We start from the raw sequence: 27,174 nt of genomic DNA on the forward strand, positions 1-27,174 counted from the left end.
ACATCGATGAGAGAGAAACATCGATTAGCTGCCTCCTGCACGCCCCCCACTGGGGATGTGCCCGCAACCAAGGTACATGCCCTTGACCGGAATCGAACCTGGGACCCCCGAGTCCGCAGGCCGACGCTCTATCCACTGAGCCAAACCGGTTCGGCTTGAGTAATTATTACTGGTATATGGTAAAAAGTAAATCTCTCACATACTTGTCCTTTATTTATCTCATTTTTCTCTCCAGTGTCAAGTCTTATCAGTTTCTTATGTATTCTTCAACAAGTATTCTGTGCAATTACAAATATTCAAACAATTATGAGTAATTATTAATTATTAATTACCACTCAATGTTATTAATTATATTTCCTGGTAGATTATTATTTGACTACTAGAGGCCCAACGCATGAAAATTCATGCAAGAGTAGGCCTTCCTTCCCCCGGCTGCTGGCACCGGCTTCCCTCCCGCACCCAGGACCCAGGCTGGCTTCCCTCTGGCCCCGGCTTTGTCAGGAAGGACGTCCGGAATGACGCCCGGTCTAATGAGCATATTACTCTTTTATTATTATAGATATTGATAAAGTTGACTATATTGATAAAATAAATAAAGTACTTTATTTTGGATTTTTTACATTTTTTTTATACAAGAAAGTGATTTGTACTTTCCAGTTTTTATAGTCTGTCATATTTTCCTGTTGAGTTTATGCTAGTTTCACAGAATAACTGAGGAGGGGAAAGAGAGAGTTTTATTTTGCTCTGTTCAGCAATAGCTTAAATACAGTGGTAATTACCTTTTCTTTGAAAGTTTAAAAGAAGCCACCTAGAAAAAAATTCTTTCAGTTAATGCCCTTTTGGAGCTAATTCTTTGACAATCTTTGTGTTTTATTCTGAAGTTTATCAGGTGTTCCATTTCTTGTCTTAATTTTAGTAATTTATGTTTTACTAGAAATTTCATTGGAATTTAATAACTTACTAGTCTAGTTTTAAAGAGCATTCTTCTCCAAAGTTGTGCCCATAGGTCTCTTGCTCATATAAATTTGTGTATATTTTATCCTTTGACATTTTTTCTTTTTAACAATAGCAACAAACAGCACTTGAGTTTATCAGCTGACCTATTTTTCTCTTCTCCCAAAATTATGTCTAACACTTGATTAAGTGTTTACCAAAAAGTGCTCAGACAGTTACTGTGCTTAGCTATTAATACACAGGATCTTATTTCCTTGCTACAACCCTCAGGAATAGGTTCTTTTAATAATCTTCATGTTACATATTGAGAAAGTGGATTCTTCAGGAGGCTTGGTAATGATCCCTCCACTAGTAAGTGGAGAAACTGAGATTCAGCTCCTTTCTCTTTGACTCTAGTGCCTCAGCTTTTATTTTCTTCCCTGCTTTTCTTTCTTAATTTCTTCTTCATGCTTTCCTTTAGTTATTTTGGCAGTTTCTAACTTCTTGAGTAGAATGTAAACTTTCATTTTTCTTATTTATTAATAAATCTATTTATAGGTATAAATCTACCTCTGAATACTGCTTGATCAGCATAAAATACATTTTATGTTGAGTTCTCAATGTCTCTTTTGTTAGAGTTTACAATTTCATTTTTTATTTTGACCTGCTTTATTTAGAAGAATTGTCTTTTCCATGAGTAAGGTTTTTGATGTTATTGTTTATATACAAGGTGTACCAAAAAAAATGTATATATACTTTTTTTCTGATAGCTCACTTGATGTTTCTTTCTTTTCAGATTTAACCCATTGGAATGAATAATTATTCAAAGGGTGTATACATTTTTTGTGGGACACCCTATCTTTGTAAATAATGTTAGTTTTATTATATTATAATATAAATGTGATATTTATATTTCTACATTTAATAATTTACTGAGTTATCTAATATATAACTTGTTTTTATAAACTATGGATTTTTAAAACAGGCTGTATTCTCTATGGGCGAGCACTATTGTGCCTATTAAATCCATTTTGTTATGTAGTCTGATTCTTCTATATTTAATCTGTCAAAGATGGTGATATAGGTGAGCTGTTTCCTAAGAAAATTGACTTTCTGTGACTCACTCCTTATATTTCAAACAATGCTTGTATTATTTATGTCAATACCATGCTATTTGGTTACATAAAGCTCTATTATTATTATAGCTATATTGTGCCTATATATATTTTATAAATGTGAAATGATACTCTCCCATCCTTCCTAATTCTTTTAGTCTGAAACTTTGAATAATATTGCCAGCTCTATTCTTTTGTTTGAATATTTCTATATATTTTTGTTTATTGTTTTGTTTTTAGCCTTTTTGATATATCATTTAGGATATGAAGCTGATAGTTTGATGTTATTTATTTATATTAAATTTGAGAGTCTTTAAGAAAGATAAACACGTTTATATTTTTTGCTTATTTCTTGTATGTGTGATCTTTTCTATTTATTGTATCATCCTATTATCCTATCTAATAAAGATGGAATATGCAAATTGACCATCACTTCTCAACAAAGATGGTGGCGCCCACAGCCAATAAGGAGGGAATATGCAAATTAATGGGACAAAGATGGCGGCAGCTGGGCTGGGACACTTGCATCATCGCCATGGTGATGACACAGGTGTTCTGCCCCGACCTGGCTGCTCCAGGCCTCTGGGCCAGAGCGAAGGCGGTGTTGGCAGCCAGGGGAAGGAAGGCCTATTCTTGCACAAATATTCATGCATTGGGCCTCTAGTATTGTATAATTACTCTCTTTTAAATGATAATTTTTTCTGACTTTTATTTTTTAATTTATCTTTATTATTGAAAGTATTACAGATGTCCTCCCTTTTTCCCATATTGACTCCCTCCACCCTGCTTGTGCCCCCTCACAAGGCTTTCACCTCCCTATTGTCTGTTTCGATGGGTTATGCATATCCTATATGATAAAAGCCTAATATGCTAAGTGTCCGGTTCAACCAATCAAAGCATAATATGCTAATGATATGCTAAGGCTGCTCAACTGCTTGCTATGACATGCACTGACCACCAGGGGGCAGACAGTTGACCAGTCGATCAGTCACTATGATGTGCACTGGTAGGTTAGCTTGCAGCTGGGGTCCGGCTGACTAGGACTGAGTGAGAAGGGCCGGACATGCCCTGGAGCCCTCCCGCAGTCCCTCTCTGGCTGGCCAACCTCCCACGTCCCTCCCCAGCCCCAATTGTGCACCAGTGGGGTCCCTTGGCCTGGTCTCTGCCCTTTCACAATCTGGGACCCCTTGGGGGATGTCAGAGAGCTGGTTTTGGCCCGATCCCGCAGGCCAGGCTGAGGGCCTCTAGTATGCGTATAAGTTCTTTGGTTAATCTCTTCCTGAACCACCCCCCTCCCTCCTTCCCTCTGAAATACATCAGTCTATTGCATGATTCAATGTCTCTGGTTCTATTTTGTTCATCAGTTGGTTTTGTTCATTAGCTTCCACATATAAGTGAGATCATGAGATACTTGTCTTTGTCTGGCTTATTTCACTTAGCATAATACTCTCTAGGTCCCTTTATACTGTCTCAAATGGTAAGAGATCCTTCTTTTTTATAGCTGCATAGTATTTCATTGTGTTAATGTCCCATAGCTTTTTTATCCATTCATCTACTGATGTGCCCTTGGGCTGTTTCCAGGTCTTAGCTATCTATATATATAAAAGCCTAAGTGACTGGCTGACCTGCCAACCGGCCAGTAGCTATGATGTGCAATGACCACCAGGGGGCAGACATTCAATGCAGGAGCTGCTGAGCTGTGGTAACTTGGCAGCTGTGGTTCTCGGGTGATGCACCTGGAACCAGAGAGGAGGGAGCCCGATTCTGGGGTTTGTCACCCAAGAACCACCCTCTCACAATCTGGGACACCTCAGGGGATGTCAGAGAGCCAGTTTTGGCCCAATCCTTGCAGGCCAGGCCGAGGGACCCCACCTGTGCACAAATCCATGCACTGGGCCTCTAGTTGTAAATAACACTGCTATGAACATGGGAATATCAGAATATTCTTTCTGATTGATGTTTCAGGATTCTTAAGATATATTCCTAGAAGTACCACTGGGTCAAGTGGGAGATCCATATTTAATTTTTTGAGGGTGGTTGTACCAGTCTGCATTCCTACCAGCAGTGTACAAGGGTACCCTTTTCTCTATATCCTCACCAGCATTTGTTGTTTGTTGATTTATTGATAATAGCCATTCTGCTGACTTTTCTCTTTTAGATTTTTTTTCTTATTTGTATGCTCTTTATGTATTGGAATTTACACATAATTTTTAAATTCCGTTAGAAGACACATTTAAGCTACTTTTCAGAGTCAATAATTATCCAAATTATTAATGCCAATAATCAAATAGTGTCTATTGGTTTCCCTTTATAAGAGATACTGCATCCTGGAATTCCTGGTGGCACTGAAGGCCTGTCATGTGGGGGAATGAAGACACTCACTCTGAATGGTCAATAGAAGAGCAGGACTCAGAAGTAGAATAAAATTTATTTTTCTTCTCTTTCCCTTTTTTATGTGTACAAGTATGGTATATGATTTAAAATTCTATACCTACATAATCCTTAAATGGTATCTCAGTACAGCAAAAATGCTAAGTGATAGAATATTTTGTCCTAGTTTAAATGGCAGATATTTTTCTTCCTTAGTGGGACTTAAAATAATGATATTTAGAAAGGTGTCACAGATGAGATGAAATCTTTTAGTTTCTATTTGAAAGCACTTTTTCTGCACAAGGAAGGGGAGACTGAAATTGTGCCCAATGTCAGAATTTCTAAAAGAGGTCAGATTGACCTACAGGTCTCTGGGTCAGATGTGGGACCTGGAGCAGGCGGTTTGACCTCCTGGGTCTTCCTGCAACTGACAGGGACGCCATGACCTATCAGCAACTGGGTCATCTTAGCACCAAAGTGAGTCTCATCCAAAGAGGAATTTCTCCTCTGCCCCCCATGTGGAATCCAGACAGATCCCTATGTCAGCGTGGGCCCTAAATCTCTGCCCAGGAAAACATTAGAAATACCTAGTGAACTGGCTGCAGGTGACCCATGCGGTGACATCCGCCAGCAGGGACCATGCAGGTGCTAAGACTTGTGCACCTACCGACAATAAGCAGATGTGGCTGGTCTTCTGTGATTGGCACAGAGACCTCCACTACACTACCTGGTATTGGTTTTAGGGAGAGGCCTGGTTCATATCAACTTGCAGTGCCAGTTGGTAAGCCAGCAGCCTGAGAGCAGTGAGACCCAGGGACTGGATTGTCCATTCCTGCAAGTTTTCTTTGTGTGAGGAGAAGTTGTGCACTGGCTCAGCCTCTATGGCAGGCAGGTATCTTTCTGGTGCCTATCAAGGACGTCCATGAGAAGTCTCACTCCAGCAGCCATGTCTGCATTAAGTGCCCACCAAGCACATGGTTTGGTCTCTCCCTGTAGCCATTTCTTTTTTAAGAAATATATTTTATTGATTTTGTTTTTACAGAGAAGGGGGAGGGGTAGAGAGTTAGAAACATCGATGAGAAAGAAGCATCGATCAGCTGCCTCCTGCACACCCCCTACTGGGGATGTGCCTGCAACCAAGGTACATGCCCTTGATCAGAATCGAACCTGGGACTCTTCAGTCCCCAGGCCAACGCTCTATCCAGTGAGCCAAACCGGCCAGGGCATCCCTGTAGCCATTTCTGAATGGTCTGGGCATCCAGCAAACGGGATCCCACTCAGTGGTGCACTATCCTCCCTTGGCTCACCTCCAGCTGCCAGCTGCGGGGAGGAGTTAGTGGAATTCTCCCAGGGTCTCCTGCAATGATTTTTCCATGACATGTTGTTTTTTCTCAGGAGCATTGATTGCAAGCTGACCTTTATAGCTTCCTTCATTCTTTCCCAAGTAAACAGTTTTTTAAAATATTACCATATGGATGGCATCCTTGTTTATATCCTACTGTGACATTGATTTTTCCTACTTTGTTTCTTTGGTCATTTCAGGGGGGATCTGATAGACAACAGAGAAAGAGAATTAGATGCCTTTGTTCCAGTGGTGTAGTTTGAGTTGTTTTTTTTATTTTTTATTTTATTTTTTTTTTATTGCTTAAAGTATTACAAAGGGTATTACATATGTATCCATTTTATCCCCCCGCCCTAGACAGTCCCCTAGCCTCCCCTATCACCCCGTGTCTTATGCCCATTGGTTATGCTTATATGCATGCATACAAGTCCTTTAGTTGATCTCTTACCCCCCTACCTCCTGCCCCCCAACCCTCCCCGGCCTTCCCGCTGCAGTTTGACAATCTGTTTGAGGCAGCTCTGCCTCTGTATCTATTATTGTTCAAAAGTTTATAATGGTCTCTATTGTCCATGAATGAGTGAGATCATGTGGTATTTTTCCTTTATTGACTGGCTTATTTCACTTAGCATAATGCTCTCCAGTTCCATCCATGACGTTGCAAATGGTAAGAGTTCCTTCCTTTTTACAGCAGCATAGTATTCCATCGTGTAGATGTACCACAGTTTTCTAATCCATTCATCTACTGATGGGCACTTAGGCTGTTTCCAGATCTTAGCTATGGTGAATTGTGCTGCTATGAACATAGGGGTGCATATATCCTTTCTGATTGGTGTTTCTGGTTTCTTGGGATATATTCCTAGAAGTGGGATCACAGGGTCAAATGGGAGTTCCATTTTCAGTTTTTTAAGGAAACTCCATACTGTCTTCCATAGTGGCTACACCAGTCTGCATTCCCACCAGCAGTGCACAAGTGTTCCTTTTTCTCCACATCCTCTCCAGCACTTGTCGTTTGTTGATTTGTTGATGATAGCCAGTCTGACAGGTGTGAGATGGTACCTCATTGCTGTTTTGATTTGCATCTCTTGGATGATTAGTGACTTTGAGCATGTTTTCATATGTCTCTTGGCTTTCTGGATGTCCTCTTTTGAAAGGTGTCTATTTAGGTCCTTTTCCCATTTTTTGATTGGATTGTTTATCTTTCTTTTGTTAAGTTGTATGAGTTCCCTATAAATTTTGGAGATTAGGCCCTTATCAGATATGTCATTGGCAAATATGTTTTCCCACACAGTGGGTTTTCTCGTTGTTTTGTTGATGGTTTCTTTTGCTGTGCAGAAGCTTTTAATTTTGATGTAGTCCCATTTGTTCATTTTTTCTTTAGTTTCAAGTGCCCTAGGAGCTGTATCAGTGAAGAAATTGCTTCGGCATATGTCTGAGATTTTGTTGCCTTTGGATTCTTCTAGAATTTTTATGGTTTCCCGTCGTACATTTAAGTCCTGTATCCATTTTGAGTTTATTTTTGTGTATGGTGTAAGTTGGTGGTCTAGTTTCATTTTCTTGCATATATCTGTCCAATTTTCCCAGCACCATTTATTGAAGAGGCTATCTTGGCTCCATTGTATGTTCTTGCCTCCTTTGTCAAATATTAATTGAGCATATTGGTTCGGGCCGATTTCTGGGGTCTCTATTCTATTCCATTGATCTATATGCCTATTCTTGTGCCAGTACCAGGCAGTTTTGAGAACAGTGGCTTTGTAATACAACTTGATATCTGGTATTGAGATCCCACCTACTTTGTTCTTTTTCAGGATTGCTGCAGCTATTCGGGGTCTTTTTTATTCCAGATGAATTTTTGGAGAGTTCGTTCTAGATCTCTGAAGTATGCCGTTGGTATTTTAATGGGAAGTGCGTTGAATTTATAGATTGCTTTGGGTAGTATGGACATTTTAATGATGTTGATTCTACCAATCCATGAACACGGTATGTTCTTCCATCTGTTTATGTCTTCCTCTATATCTTTTTTCAACGTCCTGTAGTTTTCTGAGTAGAGGTCTTTTACCTCTTTAGTTAAGTTTATTCCTAGGTAGCTTAATTTTTTTGGTGCAATGGTAAACGGGATTGTTTTTATAATCTCTCTGTCTGAAAGTTCACTATTGGTGTATAGAAATGCCTCAGATTTCTTGAGGTTAATTTTGTATCCTGCTACATTGCCAAATTCATGTATTAAGTCTAGTAGCTTTTTGATGGAATCTCTAGGGTTTTGTATGTATAATATCATGTCGTCTGCAAATAAGGACAGTTTTACTTCCTCTTTTCCAATTTGGATGCCTTTTATTTCTTCTTCTTGCCGAATTGCAATGGCTAACACTTCCAGTACTATGTTGAACAGGAGTGGTGAGAGGGGGCATCCCTGTCTTGTTCCTGTTCTTAGGGGAAATGGTGTTAGTTTTTGTCCGTTGAGTACGATGTTGGCTGTGGGCCTGTCATATATGGCTTTTATTATGTTGAGGTACGATCCTTCTACTCCCACCTTGCTGAGAGTTTTTATCAAAAATGGGTGTTGAATTTTGTCAAATGCTTTTTCTGCATCAATTGATATGACCATGTGGTTTTTTTCTTTCAATTTGTTTATGTGATGTATCACGTTTATTGATTTGCGGATATTGTACCATCCTTGCATCCCTGGGATAAATCCTACTTGGTCATGGTGTATGATCTTTCTGATATACTGCTGGATCCGATTTGCTAAGATTTTGTTGAGGATTTTGGCATCTATGTTCATGAGGGATATTGGCCTGTAATTCTCTTTCATTGTGTTGTCTTTACCTGGTTTTGGTATTAGGGTGATGCTGGCTTCATAGAATGAGCTTGGAAGTGTTCCTTCCTCTTGAATTTTTTGTAGTAGTCTGAGGAGGATAGGTTTTAGTTCTTCCTTGAATGTTTGGTAAAACTCCCCTGTGAAGCCGTCTGGTCCTGGGCTTTTGTTTGATGGAAGCTTTTTGATGACTGCTTCAATTTCTTCCATGGTTATTGGCCTGTTGAGATTTTTAGATTCTTCCTGATTGAGTTTTGGAATGTTGTATTTTTCTAGGAATTTGTCCATTTCCTCCAGGTTGTCTAGTTTGTTGGAGTAGAGCTGTCCATAGTATTTTTTAACAATCATTTGTATTTCTGTGGGGTCTGTTGTTATTTCGCCTCTATCGTTTCTGATTTTGTTTATTTGGGTCCTCTCTCTCTGCTTCTTGGTGAGTCTGGCTAGAGGTTTGTCAATCTTGTTTATCCTTTCAAAGAACCAGCTCTTGGTTTCATTGATTTTCTGTATTGTTTTTTTGGTCTCTATGTCATTTATTTCTGCTCTAATCTTTATTATCTCCTTCCTTCTGCTCACTCTGGGGTTTTCTTGTTGCTCTCTTTCTAATTCTTTGAGTTGTAGAGTTAGATGATTTACTACCATTTTTTCTTGTTTGTTGAGATAGGCCTGTAGAGCTATAAACTTCCCTCTCAGGACTGCTTTCATTGTGTCCCATAGGTTTTGGATTGTTGTGTTTTCATTGTCATTAGTTTCCAGGATGTTTTTAATTTCTTCTTTGATCTCATTGGTAACCCAATCAATATTTAATAACATGCTATTCAGCTTCCAGGTGTTTGAGTATTTTGGGTTGTTTTTATTGTAGTTGATTTCTAGTATTATGCCATCGTGGTTTGCGAAGATGCTTTTTATGATTTCAATCTTCTTGAATTTGGGGATACTTTGCTTGTGACCCAATATGTGGTCTATTTTTGAAGATGTACCATGAGCACCTGAGAAGAACGTATATTCCCTGGCTTTGGGGTGAAGTGTTCTGAAGATATCTATTAAGTCCATCTGATCTAGTGAGTCATTTAGGATTGCTGTATCTTTGCTGATTGTTTGTCTATAGGACTTATCCAGTGCTGTCAATGGTGTATTAAAGTCCCCTACTATGATTGTATTGTTGTCGATCTCTCCTTTGATATCTTCCAGGAGTTTTTTTTATGAATTTGGGTGCTCCTACATTGGGTGCATATATGTTTACCAGGGTTATATCTTCTTGTTGTATTGATCCCTTTAGTATTATGAAGTGGCCTTCCTTATCTCTTGTTAAGGCCTTCACTTTGAGGTCTATTTTGTCCGATATAAGTATTGCTACCCCAGCTTTCTTTTCCTTTCCATTTGCCTGAAAGATATTTTTCCATCCTTTCACTTTCTGTCTGTGTGAGTCCCTTCTAATGAGGTGGGTTTCTTGTAGACAGCAGATGTATGGGTCATGTTTTTTTATCCATTCAGCCACTCGATGTCTTTTGGTTGGAGCATTTAGTCCGTTTACGTTTAAAGTTATTATTGAAAGGTACTTGTTTGTAGCCATTTCTTTTTGTGTGTGTGTGTGGCTGTTTTCTTTCTGAGCTTTTTATTTCTTATTTTTATACCAGTCCCTTTAGCATTCCTTGCATTGCTGGCTTGGTGGTGACAAACTCCCTTAGCCTTTTTTTGTCTGTGAAGCTTCTTATTTCCCCTTCAAGTTTGAATGATAGCCTTGCTGGATAGAGTATTCTTGGATTCAGTCCTTTGCTTTGCATCACTTTGTAAATTTCAGTCCATTCTTTTCTGGCCTGATGTGTTTCTGTTGAGAAATCATTTGACAGTCTAATGGGAGATCCCTTGTATGTAACTTTCCATCTCTCTCTTGCAGCCTGTAAGATTCTCTCTTTGTCCTGAACATTTGCCATGGTGATTATGATGTGTCTTGGTGTGGGTCTTTTCGGGTTCACCTTGTTTGGGACTCTCTGGGCTTGTGTGACTTTTTTCTTCCCCACCTCAGGAAAGTTTTCTGATATTATTTCTTCAAGTAGGTTTTCTAATCCTTGTTTATCCTTCTGTTGTTCTGGTACTCCTATTATTCGTATGTTGTTTCGTTTCATGTTGTCCCAAAGCTCCCTTAGGCTCTCCTCCTGTCTTTTAATTTTTTTCTCCAATTGCAGTACATTTTGGGTGTGTTTTGCTTCCTTGTCTTCTAATTCACTAATTCGGTCCTCCGCTTCTCCTAGTCTACTGTTGATACTTTCAATGGAGTTTTTTATTGCAGCTATATCACTCTTCATATCTTCTTGGGTCTTACTTAAGTTGTTGATTTTTTCATCTGTTTCTTCTAGCTTCTTCCATATGTTATCGATTTTTTCATCTGTTTCTTCTAGCTTCTTCCATATGTTATCGATTTTTTCATCTGTTTCTTCTTGCTTCTTGAAGAGGTTGTCGATTTTTTCCTCCATCCGGTTTATGCACTCTAGGACCCTTATTCTGAATTCTTTATCTGTCATGTTGCATGCCTCTGTATTACTTAGCTGCTTTTCTGGAGAGTCCTCCTTCTCTTTCCTTTGGGGGTTTCTTTGTCTACCCATGTTTGATCTCACTGACATATCTAGGTGTTGAGTCGTTCAGTGGGTGGCAGTGACTCCTTGGTCTGTGGTTGCTCTTCGGGCGGTTGCGGTAGCTGCTGCTCTTCAGTTGGCAGCAGCTCCTCTGGTGGGTGCTGTTCACAGCTGTGGTGGCTCTTCTGGCTGGTGGGGCGAGGTTTCACGTACAGCTGCTGTTCCTCAGCAGAGGATGTGGTGCTCAGGAGGTTGCTGTTGCTTGGATCTGCTGCATTGATTTAAAGGCACAAAATACAACACAACAAGGCACCACGTACCAGGCACTCTACACAAATATATTCACGATATTAATAACTCCAAATAAAGGTGACCACCTGAATTAAGAGAATTAGGGGATAAGGAAGAAGGAAGAGAAAAAGATAAAAGAAAAAAAGAAAAGAAAAGTAGGGACCAAAAAAAGGAGTGCAAAAATGAAATCGGGAAAAAGGAGGGGGGAAAATAAAAGCGAGAAAAGAAAAGAAAAGAAAAAAAGAGCGAAAAGAGAGAATGAAGTGGAAGAGGGGAAGAGACTTTTTATATGAGGAGAATACTCCTATAGAACAGCCATTAATCCCAACAAATTCCAGCAACAGCTCCCTGGATATGAATGCAAACTAGAAACAACCAATAATATAACAATGAAAATAGAATGGAGAACACTAATCCCAAAATAAAATAAAGAGAAAATAAAATGGCACTTTAAAAAATGGTAAAATGGTAGCAGTAATAATACTGGTTAAAAAATAAGAAGGTAGTAATTAAAAGGGTAAAATCAGGTGATGGAAAAAGAAAAAAAAAAAAAGAACAGAAAAAAAATATTGATTTCTTAGTTAAAAAGTGAAAAAAGAAAAAAAAATGCAGTAGTGAAGGTCCTTCGGTTCTTCTATTCTTCAGTGTGGCTCGCCTTAGACCTTCCAGGTATTCAGGAGAGTGTTGAGTTTCCCTGCGATATACTGTTCCTCTGTGTTGTGAACCACAGTCCTTATTTTAAAGCAGGTCGCATTTATTTCCCAGACTGCCTTATTTTGTGTTTAGCAAAGAGTCAGTTTGTGGGTCAGCCTCTGGGTGGCAGTGTTCTGGGGTTGGCCTCTGGGGCTATAGGGCCTCTCTTTCCAGTGGAAGTTCACTGCCCAGAGCTGACTGTGTAATAGTTACCGGCGCTATGTTGTTGCTGGGATTGAAAATCCCTCTATAGGCCAGACCCTGTTAACTCCCAGGGACTGATAAGGTTATTTTAATCCTTGATCTCGTACAGGGTGGAATCTGGGTGTGGCTGTGCTCCTTGCCTGGGGGCCGGGGGGAGGAGCCTCACTCTCTGGAGAGAGTGGCTGCCCCAGTCCTGGGCTCAGGGGTGTCTCAGCACTCAATTCGCTGCCACCTCTCCCGGCTCCCCCTCTCTCCCCAGTCTCTCCCCAGATTCCACTCCTCCGCACACTCTCCCTCTCTTCAGCACAGGTGAGTGTCTGTATCTGAAATGTCCCATGAACAGGATTCAGTGAAAACAGACAAACAAACGCCGGCCGCGGAAACGGGGAAGGCTTGGTTTCTGTAAGCTTCTTCTCTTACCGGGACTGTATGGTCAGGTCAGCTCTTCAGGCTGCCCCCTTTAGGCTCAGTCCTCCGCGGTCACAGAACCCAGCTCTCAATTTCCCTGGCGGCGCCAGGAATCCCGCGGTTCTCCTTTCCCCCGTCAGGGGCTGTGCCTGTCCCAGGGGACGCGGCTGTCTGCCACGTGGTCTCCCTCTGACTCTCTGGGCGCAGAGGTCTGGCAAACTTTCCTGCCCAAATCCCTGGTTTTTTTTTTACCTTTCCAGGGGAGTTCTGCTCTTCCCGGCTGCAAACCCTCTCACCAGCTGAGCAATTTCGCCAATTCGGTGTGGGTGTTACTAGTTTCAGCTGTTCATTCCATTTGCTCCGGGACACGACCTGGGACGCGTCTGCCTATATCGCCGCCATCTTGGTTCCTTCTGTAGTTTGAGTTTTTAATGTTTGTTTTTTTTTTAATAGAAGTCTGGTCATCCTGCATTTAGGATATCTGCAGGACTTACGAGAAACACAATGAAAATCAGTGATTAAATATTTTTACATGAGACTTAGGGCAGATCTGGGTTAGACATAGAAATTTGGGAGGTATCAGCATGTGGTGGCAGTCAATCCCTGGAATGGGAGAGACTGCTTGGAGCAAGTTTCAAAATCTTCGAGATCTCAGTCCCTCTCCCAGAGATTCTAACTTACCAGGCCTATGGAGGTCTCCAAGAGTCTACAATTTTTTTTAAAGCTTCCATTAAAAGATTCCTAGTATTGAGTATTAGGAGAACTTGTAAGACAATGCTCCCAGTATGGTCCTATTAGTGTAGGAAAATTTTATGTCTCTGTGTACGTGGATAGGTCGTAAGGATGGTGAAGATTTTGAAGTCATCGTGGGGGAAGCTGATGAGAAATGTAAGCATGATGAGAGGACAGAGAAAGTTGGACATCAATGCACATCCTCGGGCGACTTTCTCCTGCTTAGAAAGATGAGTGTGGACAGAAAGATGAGGGCTGGCTGGGTTAACAGAGTTGGGGTGAAGCAAAGGACAAGGGCAGGACCCTGAGGGCTACAAAAGATGCTGGCACCTGGCGACAGCTCCATTCTTTCAAAATGTTGCCCCTCTAACCTATTCCCAACACAGCTGCTCTTCATCTTAAAACCATCAGTCCCTTACTGCCACCCACCCCTTTCTCTCAGTCCATGATTTCTCCTTTGTTAACAAGGGACTTTAGTCACTCTCTTGCCAGTAGCCCCCAGAAATAACTAGTTTAAGGTAAAATCACTAATAAGTGGTGAGGCCATTCTGAAGGTGTGTGTGTGTGTGTGTGGTTGTTTAACCACTACTTTATATGGCCCCTTTGGTTGGCATGCTGATGTCCCACCCAGACCTTGTTTAATGAAGGACTCAGTGCCCGAGCAGCTGGGAGACTTCTGCTCTCAGCCCCCCAGGGATCCCGCAGCTGCAGAGAGCTGCCTCACCCAAGTTCACACCGGGCCTGGCAGGCCACATCCAATGACTGCGCAGTGAGGGGGATAAAGGCCTGGCCCTCTCAGCCCTGCTTGGGACTGCTTTGAAGGGATCTTCTGTCTCTAGAGCATCCGGTGGGTCAGCTGAGTCTGCCCTTGGGTCTGCATCACAGCTCCCCTTTTCCTCTACCCTTCCTGCTTCCTCCCCCTCCCTTCTGTGGGTGTGGATCCCAAGGGCATTCCTTAGTAAACTTGCTCCACAGTAAACTCTCTCAGAGTCTGTTTCCCAGGGAACCCAAACTGAAACAGCCTCTCAAAGAAACAAGAGCCAGACTCTGCGGTTCCAGAAGTCAATACTTCTCACCTTTCCCAGAGACCCTCCAAAGCATTTCAGAGAATGTCAGGCGCAGGGGAAGCTGGGCGCACCTGCCCGTGGTCACGGCTAGTCATTTGGGTTTCGGGTGCAAGGGCTCAAAAGAGAGGGTCTAATCCAGGGCTGAGCTAAGTCAATGCTCCCACACTAGGAATGGGGACAGCCTGCTGCCGAAGCTTCTCCGACTCTTGTCCCCCTGGTCATCTTTCTCGGCGGAGGCTGGAAGTCCTAATCTCAAATCCCAGGTTTAGACAGCCTTCAGATGAGGCACATGATAGAAATTTTCAGGCCCACATCTGCTGCACCATTGCGCTGTGATCTTAGTGACTGAGAAATAACACATGACCGAGGCCAAAGCAAACGAATTTCAGTGCTTTTATTTCAGGTTCATTATTTCCCTTACATTTTATCAGAATAAGAAGTCAAAACATGTCAGGAAAAAATCAAGGCATGCATCAGAAAATAAAATTTCATTGTTTTTTCAATGTGATTATGTATTATAGGAATGGAAAAAATGGGAAATGAAAAAAAAATCAGTACTTATGTATTTCAAATTTTGCAAGCTTCTCCACTTCACATTTTAATTGCTCTTTTAAACCCATACAATCACTATATAAAGTAACTAAGTAAATGATTCAGGATATATTTCTTTATAATGTCTGAAAATTTGTGGTGACTGGTTTTCAATTGCTAGACATCTATGAAGATTTCATCTGTGCTAACCACTTAATTAGAAAAATATGCAAAGTAATACTATGGTGGAAATTTGAAAATATTTAATAGGAAGAAAAATTAAAGTTTCTATATTAAGAATGGAGTATATTTCATTTAATTAGAATATGTGCTGCCTTCTAATCCAGCTAATATACATTTCAGTCAGCAGCAAATTGAAGCCATATGTTATCAATGATCGCTCAGATCATTCTAAGTATATAATCTGTGTTACATTAAATAACCTTATTTAGGTAACTGCTTTAAACATTTTGTAGACTCAAGTACTTCTTAAAGTTTTCAGGTATTGATTTTCAAATCTTCTTTGTAGGTATAAGCCTCTCAGAAGGGCAAGCATAATCACGTTTCCTGCCCCCGTCGGTCTTTTCCTTTGATAACCACCCCTGTTACTCTACCAGCCTGTCAATAAGCATTTAATGAGAACCTGCTGTGGGGCTGAAGGCTCTATGGGGGCCTAGAAGCAAACAAAAGATTAGGTCTGCCTGGAGAAGCTGACAATCAGGTTGCTGGTTTTCATGAGCATAAGCCAGCATGGATTTGCTTAATTTTCTTGTTTATCATCAGCAATGAAAAAGATGTGGTTTTTTTTAAAGATTAGCTCTGACACTGCCCTTAAGCTGATAGAAAATAGTTCCCATTAACTAACAACAAAAAAAATAGTGACAAAGTTTATGTAGAATCCTGTGGTATAGTCTTCGGAGGTTTGCATAACTACAGATCAGATTTACACTATCAAGTACTGGACTGGTTTTTAATTATCCATGCATTAAGTAAAAATGTGTTCTAATTTTTCATGTTTTAGGAGTAAAATGTCAGGACATTTTTGTGGTTTCCTCTGACTAGTAAGACAGGAGGGAGGTTCTTTGTGAGGATTTCCAACCAAGCCATGTACAGCCAATCTGATATAGATCCTTTTCTGGCCACCGGAAGGCTCCTGACAGCATGGAAGAAAAACAGAAAACAAAGGTGACAATTACTACAGACAGTAGCATCCTAGTTGTCTGAGCTATTTAATAAGCAGTGTCCTGAAACTTTTATACCTTTCCTCCCCAAAATGAAGGCACTGAAATTATTCTGAATATAGATATGACACCAATGTATTTCTCAGATAATACAAATAGCTATAAAGCAGAACAGTAGACTTAGGCATTTTAGAGACAAAACACAACTATAAAATTTCACTCCTCTTTAAATACAAAACATGATCAACCAATACATCTACCCCTTTTTTGGCAGAAATAATTTTTCTCAGTAGTTTAAAGCTCTTATATTTGGGAGAAACCTTAGAAACCAGCTATTAAACCACTCAGTTCAGGAGACCATTTTATATCTTTGACGGATAGGACTCCAGGCTAGATCTTGCTTGAAGATATACTATCTATCTTTGTACATATGAGCCAGTTCATGAGCTATCAATGTGAAATAGTTGGAGATCTTCATATTTAGCCTTCAATCTTTAGGTAAACAAACATTAATATTTTCAGCAGGTGCACCCCTAAAATTTGTGGAGTGAGGGTCTCACCTTGGCCTCTCCCTACACGGCAAGGAGGCTTATGAGCGTGCAGTGGACGCCACACCTCAGGAGCACCTACCCAGTGAAGGGGCCTGTGAGCCTTGTTGGTTGGCATGAAGCTCGTTAGCAGGGAACCCAGGGCCAGGGTCCCGAAGCAGGCCTGGAGGGGCAGCCCGGGTTCTGGGTGGGCACTGCCCTGGACCTTAGAGCAAGTGGGGCCTTCTAAAGCCCCTGGGGCCCAGTTTTCTAGGTTTTAGGGTGGCATTTATTTGCCTTCACTGTCTAAAATCCCACATGTTCCTTTTTTTTTTTTAACTTGGCACCTAAATTGGCATGAGCTTTTAAATTGATTAACCCATTCACTGAAGATTTCTCTGTAACGTTCTTAAATGTCTGCAATGATACTTACAGGACGATGAGGTTAGCAGCTCTCGAGTGCTCCTGTAAGAGTTCATTCAGTCGAACTTGGCGGTAACTCTGTGGACAACATTCAGATTTTGTTGAGGGCTGTTTTCCCAGAATTATGAATAAGAATTTCTCTTCTTACCTCAAATTATGGACAAGTAGAAAAACCTCACTTTAAAAAATATTACAGTTATTTCATTCAGGTTTGGAAATGTACTGTGTTTTAAAAACTCATGAGAAACTTTAGAAATATAAAGTATAAAACCAGACTGTCCTTGTGCTATAGTGGCTTATTAAACTCGAAGGCGGGGAACCAAGCACAGCACATGGATAACAGTAAAAAGTGAGTGACCAGTTCTGGGACTAGAATAAAAGAAGAAGAAAACTAACCTAATCTTGATACCAATTTGATATTTTAAGACTATAGATTAAATATTAATCTACCTTTCTTTAGCTCTTTGGACATTTTGCCAGTATAGGGAACTGGTTTCAACTAAAAAAATCATCAAAAGACTAACTTGGGAAAATAATTACAATGAACTATTTTGCAGTGATAAGAGTAATAATATATATTGTTATTATATTTCACTGGTTTCAGAAATGTGATTCCAGATATGCGATTTGCTCAATTATATGAAAAGTCCTTGTTAGAATTGGGCAGTTTATTACACACAAAGTTTATGATTCTTAGCTCAGTAAGTTTTCTACTAAATTTGAAAGGTTTTTACTATCTCTTGCTATAATTTGTTCCAACTTCAGCTCCTAATGTAGTTTATTTACATTTTGTAGTTTAGAGGTCCTTGTCGTCCTTTCCCTTGAATGTCCAATCCAATTCAAATGCCAATTATTCTACTTAATTCTATTTCCCTGCCCTTTTCATCTTCTCATCATCATGACTCCATTCAGTGCAGGCCAGATGGGGTTAACTCCCATCTTGTGGGGTTTTCTAGAAAAGCTCAGCATTTTACACCCATCCTATAATGTGAGTCTGATCCAACTTTCAGCTTCCTTATACAAATTTCATGTTTTCTCAGGTCCCTATGCTAGTTTTCATCGCTATCTTTATCAGGTTAAAACAAACACTTCGTTATTGGTCAAATTGTGTGTCTATCTTTATCTACTTTGCATAAATATTGACTTAAATTATCTTAGACTGATGGGTCTGTCTCCTATAAAATTAAATTTGAGAGATTTCAAAATATCTATCAATAACCTGTGTTTCTTTAAAAGGAATTGATTTTATATTAAATGAATAAAAAGTTTTCTAAATCCTCACATCTGGTAATATAATTGAAAAGCACTTGAAAAACAGAGGAACCCTGGATCTTAAATAATGAAATCCTATAACAGATATATTATTTCTTGATCTTTAAATCAACCACTGTTTCCTTTTTTTGGACAGTTAGCAAAGTCGAAATTAGGGAAGACAAGTCTACCTTTTCCTTGATTGCTTCCAGTTCTGCATCTGTGATTTTCCATGGAGTTTCTCTCTTTAATTTCTCAGCAGTTGTTAAATCTTTGCAGCTTTCATGGAGACGGTATGGTTCTATCATCTCTTCAAAGACTTTCCAGCTGAAATGGGAAGTACAAAGGAGGCCTCATGGTGGGAAGCTAACGCATTATTTCACAGATACTCTAGGTTTGACTGGCTCTGCTGGCTGCAGATCTGAGCTGCATGTCATGCAAATCTTTTAAGAGTTATCTTTGCCAGGGACATGCTGTGAGTAAAACTGACTATAGTACTGCCTCCCTATCCAAGGAAAGGCCTTAACAGGTTTGAGGCCTTGTTAACCTTTTAGGTCTTAGATCCTCAGTTTAAGCATACAAACACATAGATAGTAACTATTCTGCAAGTACATTTTCTATGTAGTATAGCCAAAGACAGTTGTTATGTAGACACTTTAGCCCATAAATGAGTTTCCATCAGCTTACTTTACAGATTCCATGGAAGACCTGCATGAATTAATGTAGGAGATAAACTAGGTTCCTTGGGATTTGGGTAAGGCTGCCCTCCTCACCTTCGGTCCACATGGCAACTCCCACTTGTGGCCGGCAGGAGGTTCTGGGCAGGTGGTAGAAAAGCAAGGGCTCCCACAGGTTTAATGGCTATAGAACTATTTGAATGTTGGCTGCAAATCCTGCAGCCTTTGTCTTTCTGCTGTTGTTGCCTGAGCTTTTCAAATGACTATTGTTCAGGTGCATGTCAAAAGAAAGAACAAAAATCAGTAATATTTTAATGTCTAAAAACCTGAGGCCATTTTAGGGTAATTAAGAAGAAATCATCTAGTAGAAAACTAGTAGTAAGTCAGCACTGTGGAACATTTAAAAAATTGCTGAAAAATCTCTCTCTTTCATAACAATTTCATAAGATCTAGTTTTTAAAATGATAGAGCAAAACAAAGCTTATTAATTTATGAGAGTAGTTGTCTTTGATATGCAACTCTAAGATGATCTCAAATATACTTTTCTTCTGTTTTATATAAAGTAGCTTACTTATAATTTAGTAACTTTGGAATGAGTGATAATTAGATTCAATGTGCCATTTGTTAGGCTAAGAAATAAAATATGAATCCATGAGTTCAATGATCTCCTCAGTTGGGGTGATTTGGGATTCTCAGATCAAAGTGCACCGATTACAAAGGAGTATGTATGCCTAGCAGTGTGCCTTTGTTGAGGATTGGAAAGATACTTAAAGCAGTAGGTTTCTGACAAGTTGGCTTATTTAGAATGGGAGACAATGACAAGGAAGGAAGAAAATTGATATGCCCTGTTATTCTTTCGACCACACAATACTTCTACTTGCAGTTCATTCCAACAGTGCTGGGCTTTCAGAGATCTTTGGTGGTAATCAGTGCAAAGGTGCTGGCCTAGGAGAGAAGAGCCTGGGTTCTCTCTCCAGCTTTTCCACTGTCCTCCTCAACATGGGTAACCTGGCTATAAAAGGGGGTGACGATGGCTGCTCAGAGCTGGCATGAGGATTGGTATGAGGGTCAGTGTGACGATTTGGGTGAAAGTGCTATGAAAAGTGTGCAGTTCCTGTAAAATCAAGGCATTCATTTACTGCACAGCCACAGGACTGAGGTTAGCAACTGAGAGGCTCTCTGTGTAAGCTCCCCATACACCTATACCTATTTTTATCAGGATAAGAGTTTTCTTTGCATCTTAGCCCAGGTGCAGAAAGACCAGTTCAAAAACAGTTTCCTAAGAAATAGAAGGTGGAATGAAGGTTGCTGGCTGTCTCCTCAGCATTTATACTATGCTTCCCCACTATAGTCTGTTGGGAATGACTCTATCCCCAGCATCAGCCAATCAGCACAATTCTCTGATTCCTTCTGCCAGAGTGGTTGGTCAGCATGGGCACATAACCCAGCCATGCCTGATGAACGAGGACCTAGCATTCCACTTGACCATGGCGACTGCTGCAGTGACTTAGATTGGTACAACCTAAGTGGTGCCTATGACCTGAATTCAATGACTGGAAAAGACACAAACTTTCTCACTGAACACAAATTATCAAATATGTAGTCCTGGTTGCCATGGGCAGTCATCTTATTTTTATTAGCAAAATCAAATTTGACTGATGATTTCATAATGGAAGGTACAATAGAGAGAATGAAAGAGAATTAGTCCTTGGCTGCAAAATTTACCGTACAGATCAAGATTTGTCTGAAAGCCAAAATACACTTGGATTTTTCAGTGATGTTTGACTGAACATAATTTCTATTACTTGTCACTATTTTTTTACATGCAATTGAAACATGCTAAAGTGACACAGAAGGTTATCGTGGGGTTGTATTTGCCAGTTGTTTTCTCTGAGCCCTTAACTGCTCTTGGCCTATGTTCATCTTTGATTTCTTTACCCTAAGGTTCGCCCTTGAGCTGGTAATTTTCTTTCTTGTGTTTTTTTTTTTTTTTTAATCCTCACCCGAAGATATTTTTCCATTGATTTTTAAGAAGAATAGAAGAGAGAAGGAAAGACAGAAACACTGATGTGAGAGAAACACATCAATTGGTTGCCTCCTGCAAGGGCCCCAACCAGGACCTGGGCCAGGGAGGAGCCTGCAACTGAGGTACATGCCCTTGACTGGAATTGAACCAGGGACCCTTCAGTCCGCAGGCCGACACTCTAATCCACTGAGCCAAACCAGCTAATAATTTTCTATCTCCTAGCTAGGTGATCCAAAACTAGCTCAAGATTCCTATTTTGATTCTTATTAAATGTAATTTTCTTCTATTTTTTAATCAACTGTAGAGTAGGCCAAGCATTACATGCTATTAAAAATAAATGAGAATTATTAATTCAATTAAAATTAACTTCTAGCTGCCCCTGCCTTCCCCATCTTGTTCTTCATAATAACAAAGTTTAAAATTGTTTTAATTGTGTACAATTTTGCCTTAATTCATATAAGATTTCTTCTTTCCAATTACTGTACATAGCTGTTTTTTATGACCACTCTAGCATCTTTAAATTATCTAATTAATTGCTTCTAGTTTCCCTTTGATTTTTAGATAAAAATTGTTGTCTTTTTGGCCTATGACTTTTAATTCAGTCTATACAATAAAACATGAAATCTAATCATGAGAGCGTTTCCATTTTTCCTGGCTCAATTACTTTCTCATTAAATTTGCTTTTGTACTCCCTCTCACCCTTGTTCTATCATATTATAGATAATGTTTCTATGATAAAATGTCTCCATCAAGACTTACTGATGTTTTATGGGTAGTTGAAAGATTTATTAAACACAATTTAAGGGCATTTAACATCAGCCTCCAACATGGAAATTGCTAACAAACTATTTTTGGTATCCTGTGAACAAACACAAAAACAAAAAAAACAGTGATGAGGAGATAGTTGTTATTAGTGGATAAGGACTGCCCAGCCACGAAGGCCCAGAGGGGAGCTGGAATTGAGTGCTCTAGGCTTTGGGCCCTGGGCCCAGGGCTGTACCGGCCCAGAGAAAGAGTTCTCTTTCTCTAATTGAACCGAGGAGTTGCCTTTTAAAATGATCACAAAAGTGCCAGATGTGCTACCAGTGGCCACATGTAAGATTTATTGAATTACTATTCTTTGTTCTAAAATTTACATTCAAATATTGGAACAGTCATTGCCAACACCAGGTATGTGATTGCTCTCTAAAGTAATATGGCATCACTTAGAGCCAAGTCTGAAGAGAGGAAGAGGGCACTTCCAGCACATCTCTTCTTAGTATGAGGGCACATTACTGCAAAAGTTTTTAATTCCAGTAAGAATGACCCCCTCTCCCCCATCTTCCTCAACACTTTGAAATATCAGGAAAAAAATAGCCAAGGTTGTGAAAACGAATTTATTTTTTCCTGAGAAAGGGAAATAATCTCTTCATTGCAGGATGAAGAGGCTATATAAGAAACACCCAATGAAAATGGTGTCTAAAATCAAATTTAAACACCAGGAACAAAGCAACAATGCCTGGGTCTCTGCTTCTTACTACAGTTCATAGAGTTTAATCCCTGAAAAGTGGAAACCATGGCACAGAGGTAGTAAGATGAAGAGTGGCTTGACTATTTTGGGCAATCAAAGAATGAAGAGGTATGGTTAGTGGAAGAGGTTCATCAACATTCTCGGTGACAGGACAGAAATGATGGGTATGAAGGGGTGACCATGGCAGAGACTAACATGAAAGGAAGGGAAGGAAACAAGGACTTGGGTAAAGAAACCCATGTTGATGGGTAAAGAGGCAAAGATATAGGAATAAGTTAATCAATAAGAACAGACAGTCCTTACTTAGCTGTTGATGATACAAACAATAAGAAGAAGAATTCAGCTATAAGTAGGTGACTAATTTGTACCCAGGGTTTATAGAATATCCAAAGTCAGTAGGATACACTGTGACTACCCTCCAGACAACAGTAAATGGCCCTGTACTTGCAGAGCATTGTCAGGTTCTGGCCTGCTCCTAAGGGGCACATACTAGGGACTATTGGACCTTCTGTGTTATGAAGGAGAATGCATTTCACCAGTTAGAGCCATACATGAGCTCATCTGATCACATCACTGCAAATGCCAAGAGCAATGACTTAGGAATTAAAATTCTTCAAATGCAATGTGGAAGGCTACCAGAGTTTATTGCATGAAAACTCAGTTCATATCAAAATATTAATTCCACTTACAAAGGAAAATTATATATGTGCTCTTAATTTTTCCTAAGTATAACTATAGAAATATAGGAATGCATTAGTGGTATATATGATGGGAGGAAATATTGCATAGTAACAACCCAGGTTGACCCTGTCGATTATAGCTAACATAGCTAAGGTGTTTTGTAAAGCCATCTTAAGTGACCTCATAGCCTTGGAGGAATTATGAATACCCTCAAGCAGCATGAAGTTCAAGTGGGTTGTTCAGTAGATAATGCATCCTAAATTTGGATGATTTTCAGATAATAAGCTCATATAGGATAACAATCAAAATAAGGAAGAGGACGAAGACTTGAGGAATGTGAACGGCAACCCAACAAGAACGGGAAGGAGAAATGATGGTCAACAGAAAGGAGAAGAGGCCTAACCGGCAGGTGAGGACCTGAGACACACTGAGACCTTTGTGACTCTCTCTACTCTGACCCTTGGAGGCCTCACTCCACACCAAACCAAACATATAAAACCACACCCAGGTGCAATAATAAACATGACTTTGAACTGTATACAATCAAGAATATAATTGCTAACTTATCACTCTAAGTAGTTCACTGAACTTACAATCAGCTATAATTTACAGATAATCTTCTTGCGTCTCTGGGAACTCCTGTGCAGATCTAACCTACAAATTGTTTTTAAGTATCATGGACATGACAGATTCAAGAACCAAAGGGGGATAAAATGATATCATGTTTTGAAGACATTTAAACAATTATTTGTATTTTGCCATTTTAAAATTTTGGAGCCAATACATTTCCTTGTCAGGCTTCAGATCGTTTTAAAGAATGCCTTTGGGCCCTCAGAGGCTCGAAGTATTGAATCCTTAGTGCCTAAAAGCTCAAATGGCCATGGACAGCCGATAATACTACCATTGTGCCAAGAAGACACAAGCTGCTTCCACATCTTCTCCACCGAAGCTCTCCAGCCGGGTGCTTCACCAGTAACATTAAATAATGAAACCTCGCCCTGGCTGCTCAGGTTAGAATCCTCTCAGCATGTACTTCCTGCTAATCTTGCCACCACAGACTCCAAGCACAGGAAGGGCAATTCTACAATGTCAACTAAACTGTGTTCTACAATCCTCCCTCTCGAGCTCATCTTCACCACACAACTTTTCCTTCCATTAGAATGTACTTGATAGTGCTATCTCGTGATTATTTGAAGTCCCTTTTAAAATTAAAAACTATCAGGAAGTCACTGCAATAAATAAAAATGAGAGAGTAGCACAGATTTTAAAAATGGACCTTGTTAAATGTTTCATACCTTTCTTTGTTTGGCTTCATGTTGATGTCACCAATAACATGGATCTCCGCAAATTTTATCCTAAATTTGCTCAGAAGGGAAGCCATTCTGAAAATAAAGAAAAAAAAACACTTTGTCATGCCATATTTAGCTACTTTTCAATCAAAGAGTTTTGTGTTTAAGCAATCATGTTTCATTTCCACTTAGTTTTCAGAAAAGGCTTTGGTTAGTGTTTGATTTTCATGATTGTACTTGATGAATATAGGAAGTGTGGACCAAGCTATTCCACGGAAGGCAAAGAGAAATTCCTGTATGTGCAGTCTCTGGAAATAGCAAACCCAGTTCTGCATTTATGTTTCAGGGAAAATAATGTAGGGCTCTCCAAGTGTCATTATCCTTTGCAAACAGGACAAGTTTTAATATTTAGTGCCTTTTATTTTGCCGATAATGTTTGGAGTTTACTGACAAATTGGTAATTATATTGTGGACCCTAAGAAAAGAGATACCTACCAAGAAGGGCTCCTGGTGGCTAACTGGGCTCAGATGTAAAAGCAGAGCTGAGCGGTGGTTTCTAAGCAGGGCCCTCTCCCACAAAGTGCACTTCAGGGAAAAGCCTGCCCTTCTGAACTCCCTGCTTCCTGCACGGAACTGCCTGCCTGCACTGTGTTCCTGCCATCCAAGCCAGCCCTTATGAAGAAATTATTGGAATTGTATTTCAACCAGTAGGACCGAAGCTTTCTCAGTCTAATCAGAGCTGCATAGCTATAGCATCTTCACTGACCTATTAGAGCAGCTCCATTCAGACCAATCAAAGCTGTGCTTTTTGGACCAACTATGAGGATTTGGAGTACTCATTTGCATGAGGACAGACCAGTCAGGGACCAGGGGTGGGAACTGCTCTCTGCTAGTATAACAGTCCTCTCCGCTCTGGCTTGGAGACTGCACTGTCCCTATGCACCAAAGACGGAGAGTGCCTTTTCCCAGCTAGAGCTGAAACACCAAAGTCTCCCTGGAGCAGGGCAAAGCCCAGCAGGAAGAGCAGACTGGCATAGAACAGGTCAGCACAGGGGCAGGTGGAGGTGCTGCAGAGCCTCCTCGCCCCAGGGCCACCTCACCCCAAGGCCGCCTCACAACCATGCGGTTCCACAGCTGTGCTGCTCCAGAGTTGGGCTGTAACATGACTGAGCTGTTGCCCAGCCGAGCTGTTCCTGGCAGTTGTGCTGTATCACAGAGGAGCTGTTTGCACTGAATCAAGTTTCCGTCTTCACCGCACCCCAAATTTGGGATTCCTACTGGCATTGAATTGATGCCAACAACCATCAGTTGACAATATATTTTTATACTAGGGGCCCGGTGCACGAAATTCATGCACTGGGTGTGTGTGGTGGGGGAGTGTCCCTCAGCCCAGCCTGCCCCCTCTCACATACTGGGAGCCCTCAGGCGTTGACCCCCATCACCCTCCAATCGCAGGATCGGCCCCTTGCCCAGGCCTGACGCCTCTGGCCTAGGCGTCCGGCCCGGGCAGCGGGGACCTGCAGTGGCAGCGGGGGCTGCCGCGATCACGCGGGCTCCGCCCCTGCCCCTGCAGGACGCCTCTAGCTGAGGCGTCCGGCCTGGGCAGTGGGGACCCACAGCTGCAGCGGCCCCGCGATCGTGGGCTTCGCTTTAGGCCCAGGCAAGGGACCCCTAGCTCCTGGGACTGCCAGCTTCGACCGTGCCCAGCTCCCATCGCTGGCTCCACCCCTACTTCCTGCTATCACTGGCCAGGGCGGCAAAGGCGCCTGATTCTCCGATCATGGCTGGGGGGCAGGGCAAAGGCGGCCCAAGGGCCGCCTTTGCCCTGCCCCCCAGCTCTTAGCTCCCCCCTGGGTTTCCGATCACTGTCAGTGGCAGGGGGCTTCTTCCTGCTATCCCTTTTGCCTCCCTGCATTGTGCCTACATATGCAAATCTTAGTTGGCAGTTAATTTGCATATAGCCCTGATTAGCCAATGAAAAGGGTAGCTCGTACGCCAATTAGCATTTTTCTCTTTTATTAGTGTTGATATTGTAGGTTTTACCCCCTGGCAAGTGTACATTTTTATGTAATTTGAGAGTTATAGAAAAATTGCAGGGATAGTGCAAAGAAATCCCAGATTCATCAATTGTTTATGATCTGCCCCATTTGATTTATTATTCTCCTTTTCTCTCTTTATATGTGCCTATATCTACACCTTTCTTTCTTTTTCTCTTTCTTTCTTCCTCCATCTCTTTCTTTCTTCCTCCCTCTCCCCTCCCTTTCTTTCTTTCTTGCTTTCTTTCTTTTCTTGCTTTCTACCTACCTGCCCACCTACCTACCAAAGACATTCTCTAATAGATAGTACAATTTTTGAAATCAGGAAATTTAACATTGATATCATACTATCATCTAACCCACTAACCAGTTTCAACTTTTATCAGTTGTCCCAATAAGACACTGGAGGATTTAAGAAAATATAATCGTTATAGACATCATATTTGTTTCCAGTTTATTACGGCCCTCTTTAAGAGAAATTAAATACACAAACCTCCTAAGAAGG

The 27,174-nt window shown here is 40.7% G+C and overlaps 1 protein-coding gene across 3 annotated transcripts in view; it reads right to left on the bottom strand.

Annotated features, from left to right (window-relative positions):
- Positions 1-14,911: 14,911 nt before the first annotated feature.
- SLC12A1 (solute carrier family 12 member 1) overlaps positions 14,912-27,174 on the bottom strand; it is an 86,855-nt gene continuing 74,592 nt past the window's right edge. For all 3 annotated transcript variants that reach the window (XM_059702233.1, XM_059702232.1, XM_059702235.1), the window contains exons 24-27: positions 24,640-24,726; positions 18,642-18,777; positions 17,210-17,277; positions 14,912-16,221 (exon numbers count right to left, since the gene is read on the bottom strand). In XM_059702233.1, coding sequence (XP_059558216.1) covers positions 16,086-16,221; positions 17,210-17,277; positions 18,642-18,777; positions 24,640-24,726 — 427 coding nt within the window. In that variant the 3' untranslated portion in view covers positions 14,912-16,085. The remainder of the gene's footprint in view (positions 16,222-17,209; positions 17,278-18,641; positions 18,778-24,639; positions 24,727-27,174) is intronic.

This window comes from Myotis daubentonii, chromosome 1 (assembly GCF_963259705.1).
Source record: "Myotis daubentonii chromosome 1, mMyoDau2.1, whole genome shotgun sequence".
In the NCBI taxonomy this organism is placed as follows: domain Eukaryota; kingdom Metazoa; phylum Chordata; class Mammalia; order Chiroptera; family Vespertilionidae; genus Myotis; species Myotis daubentonii.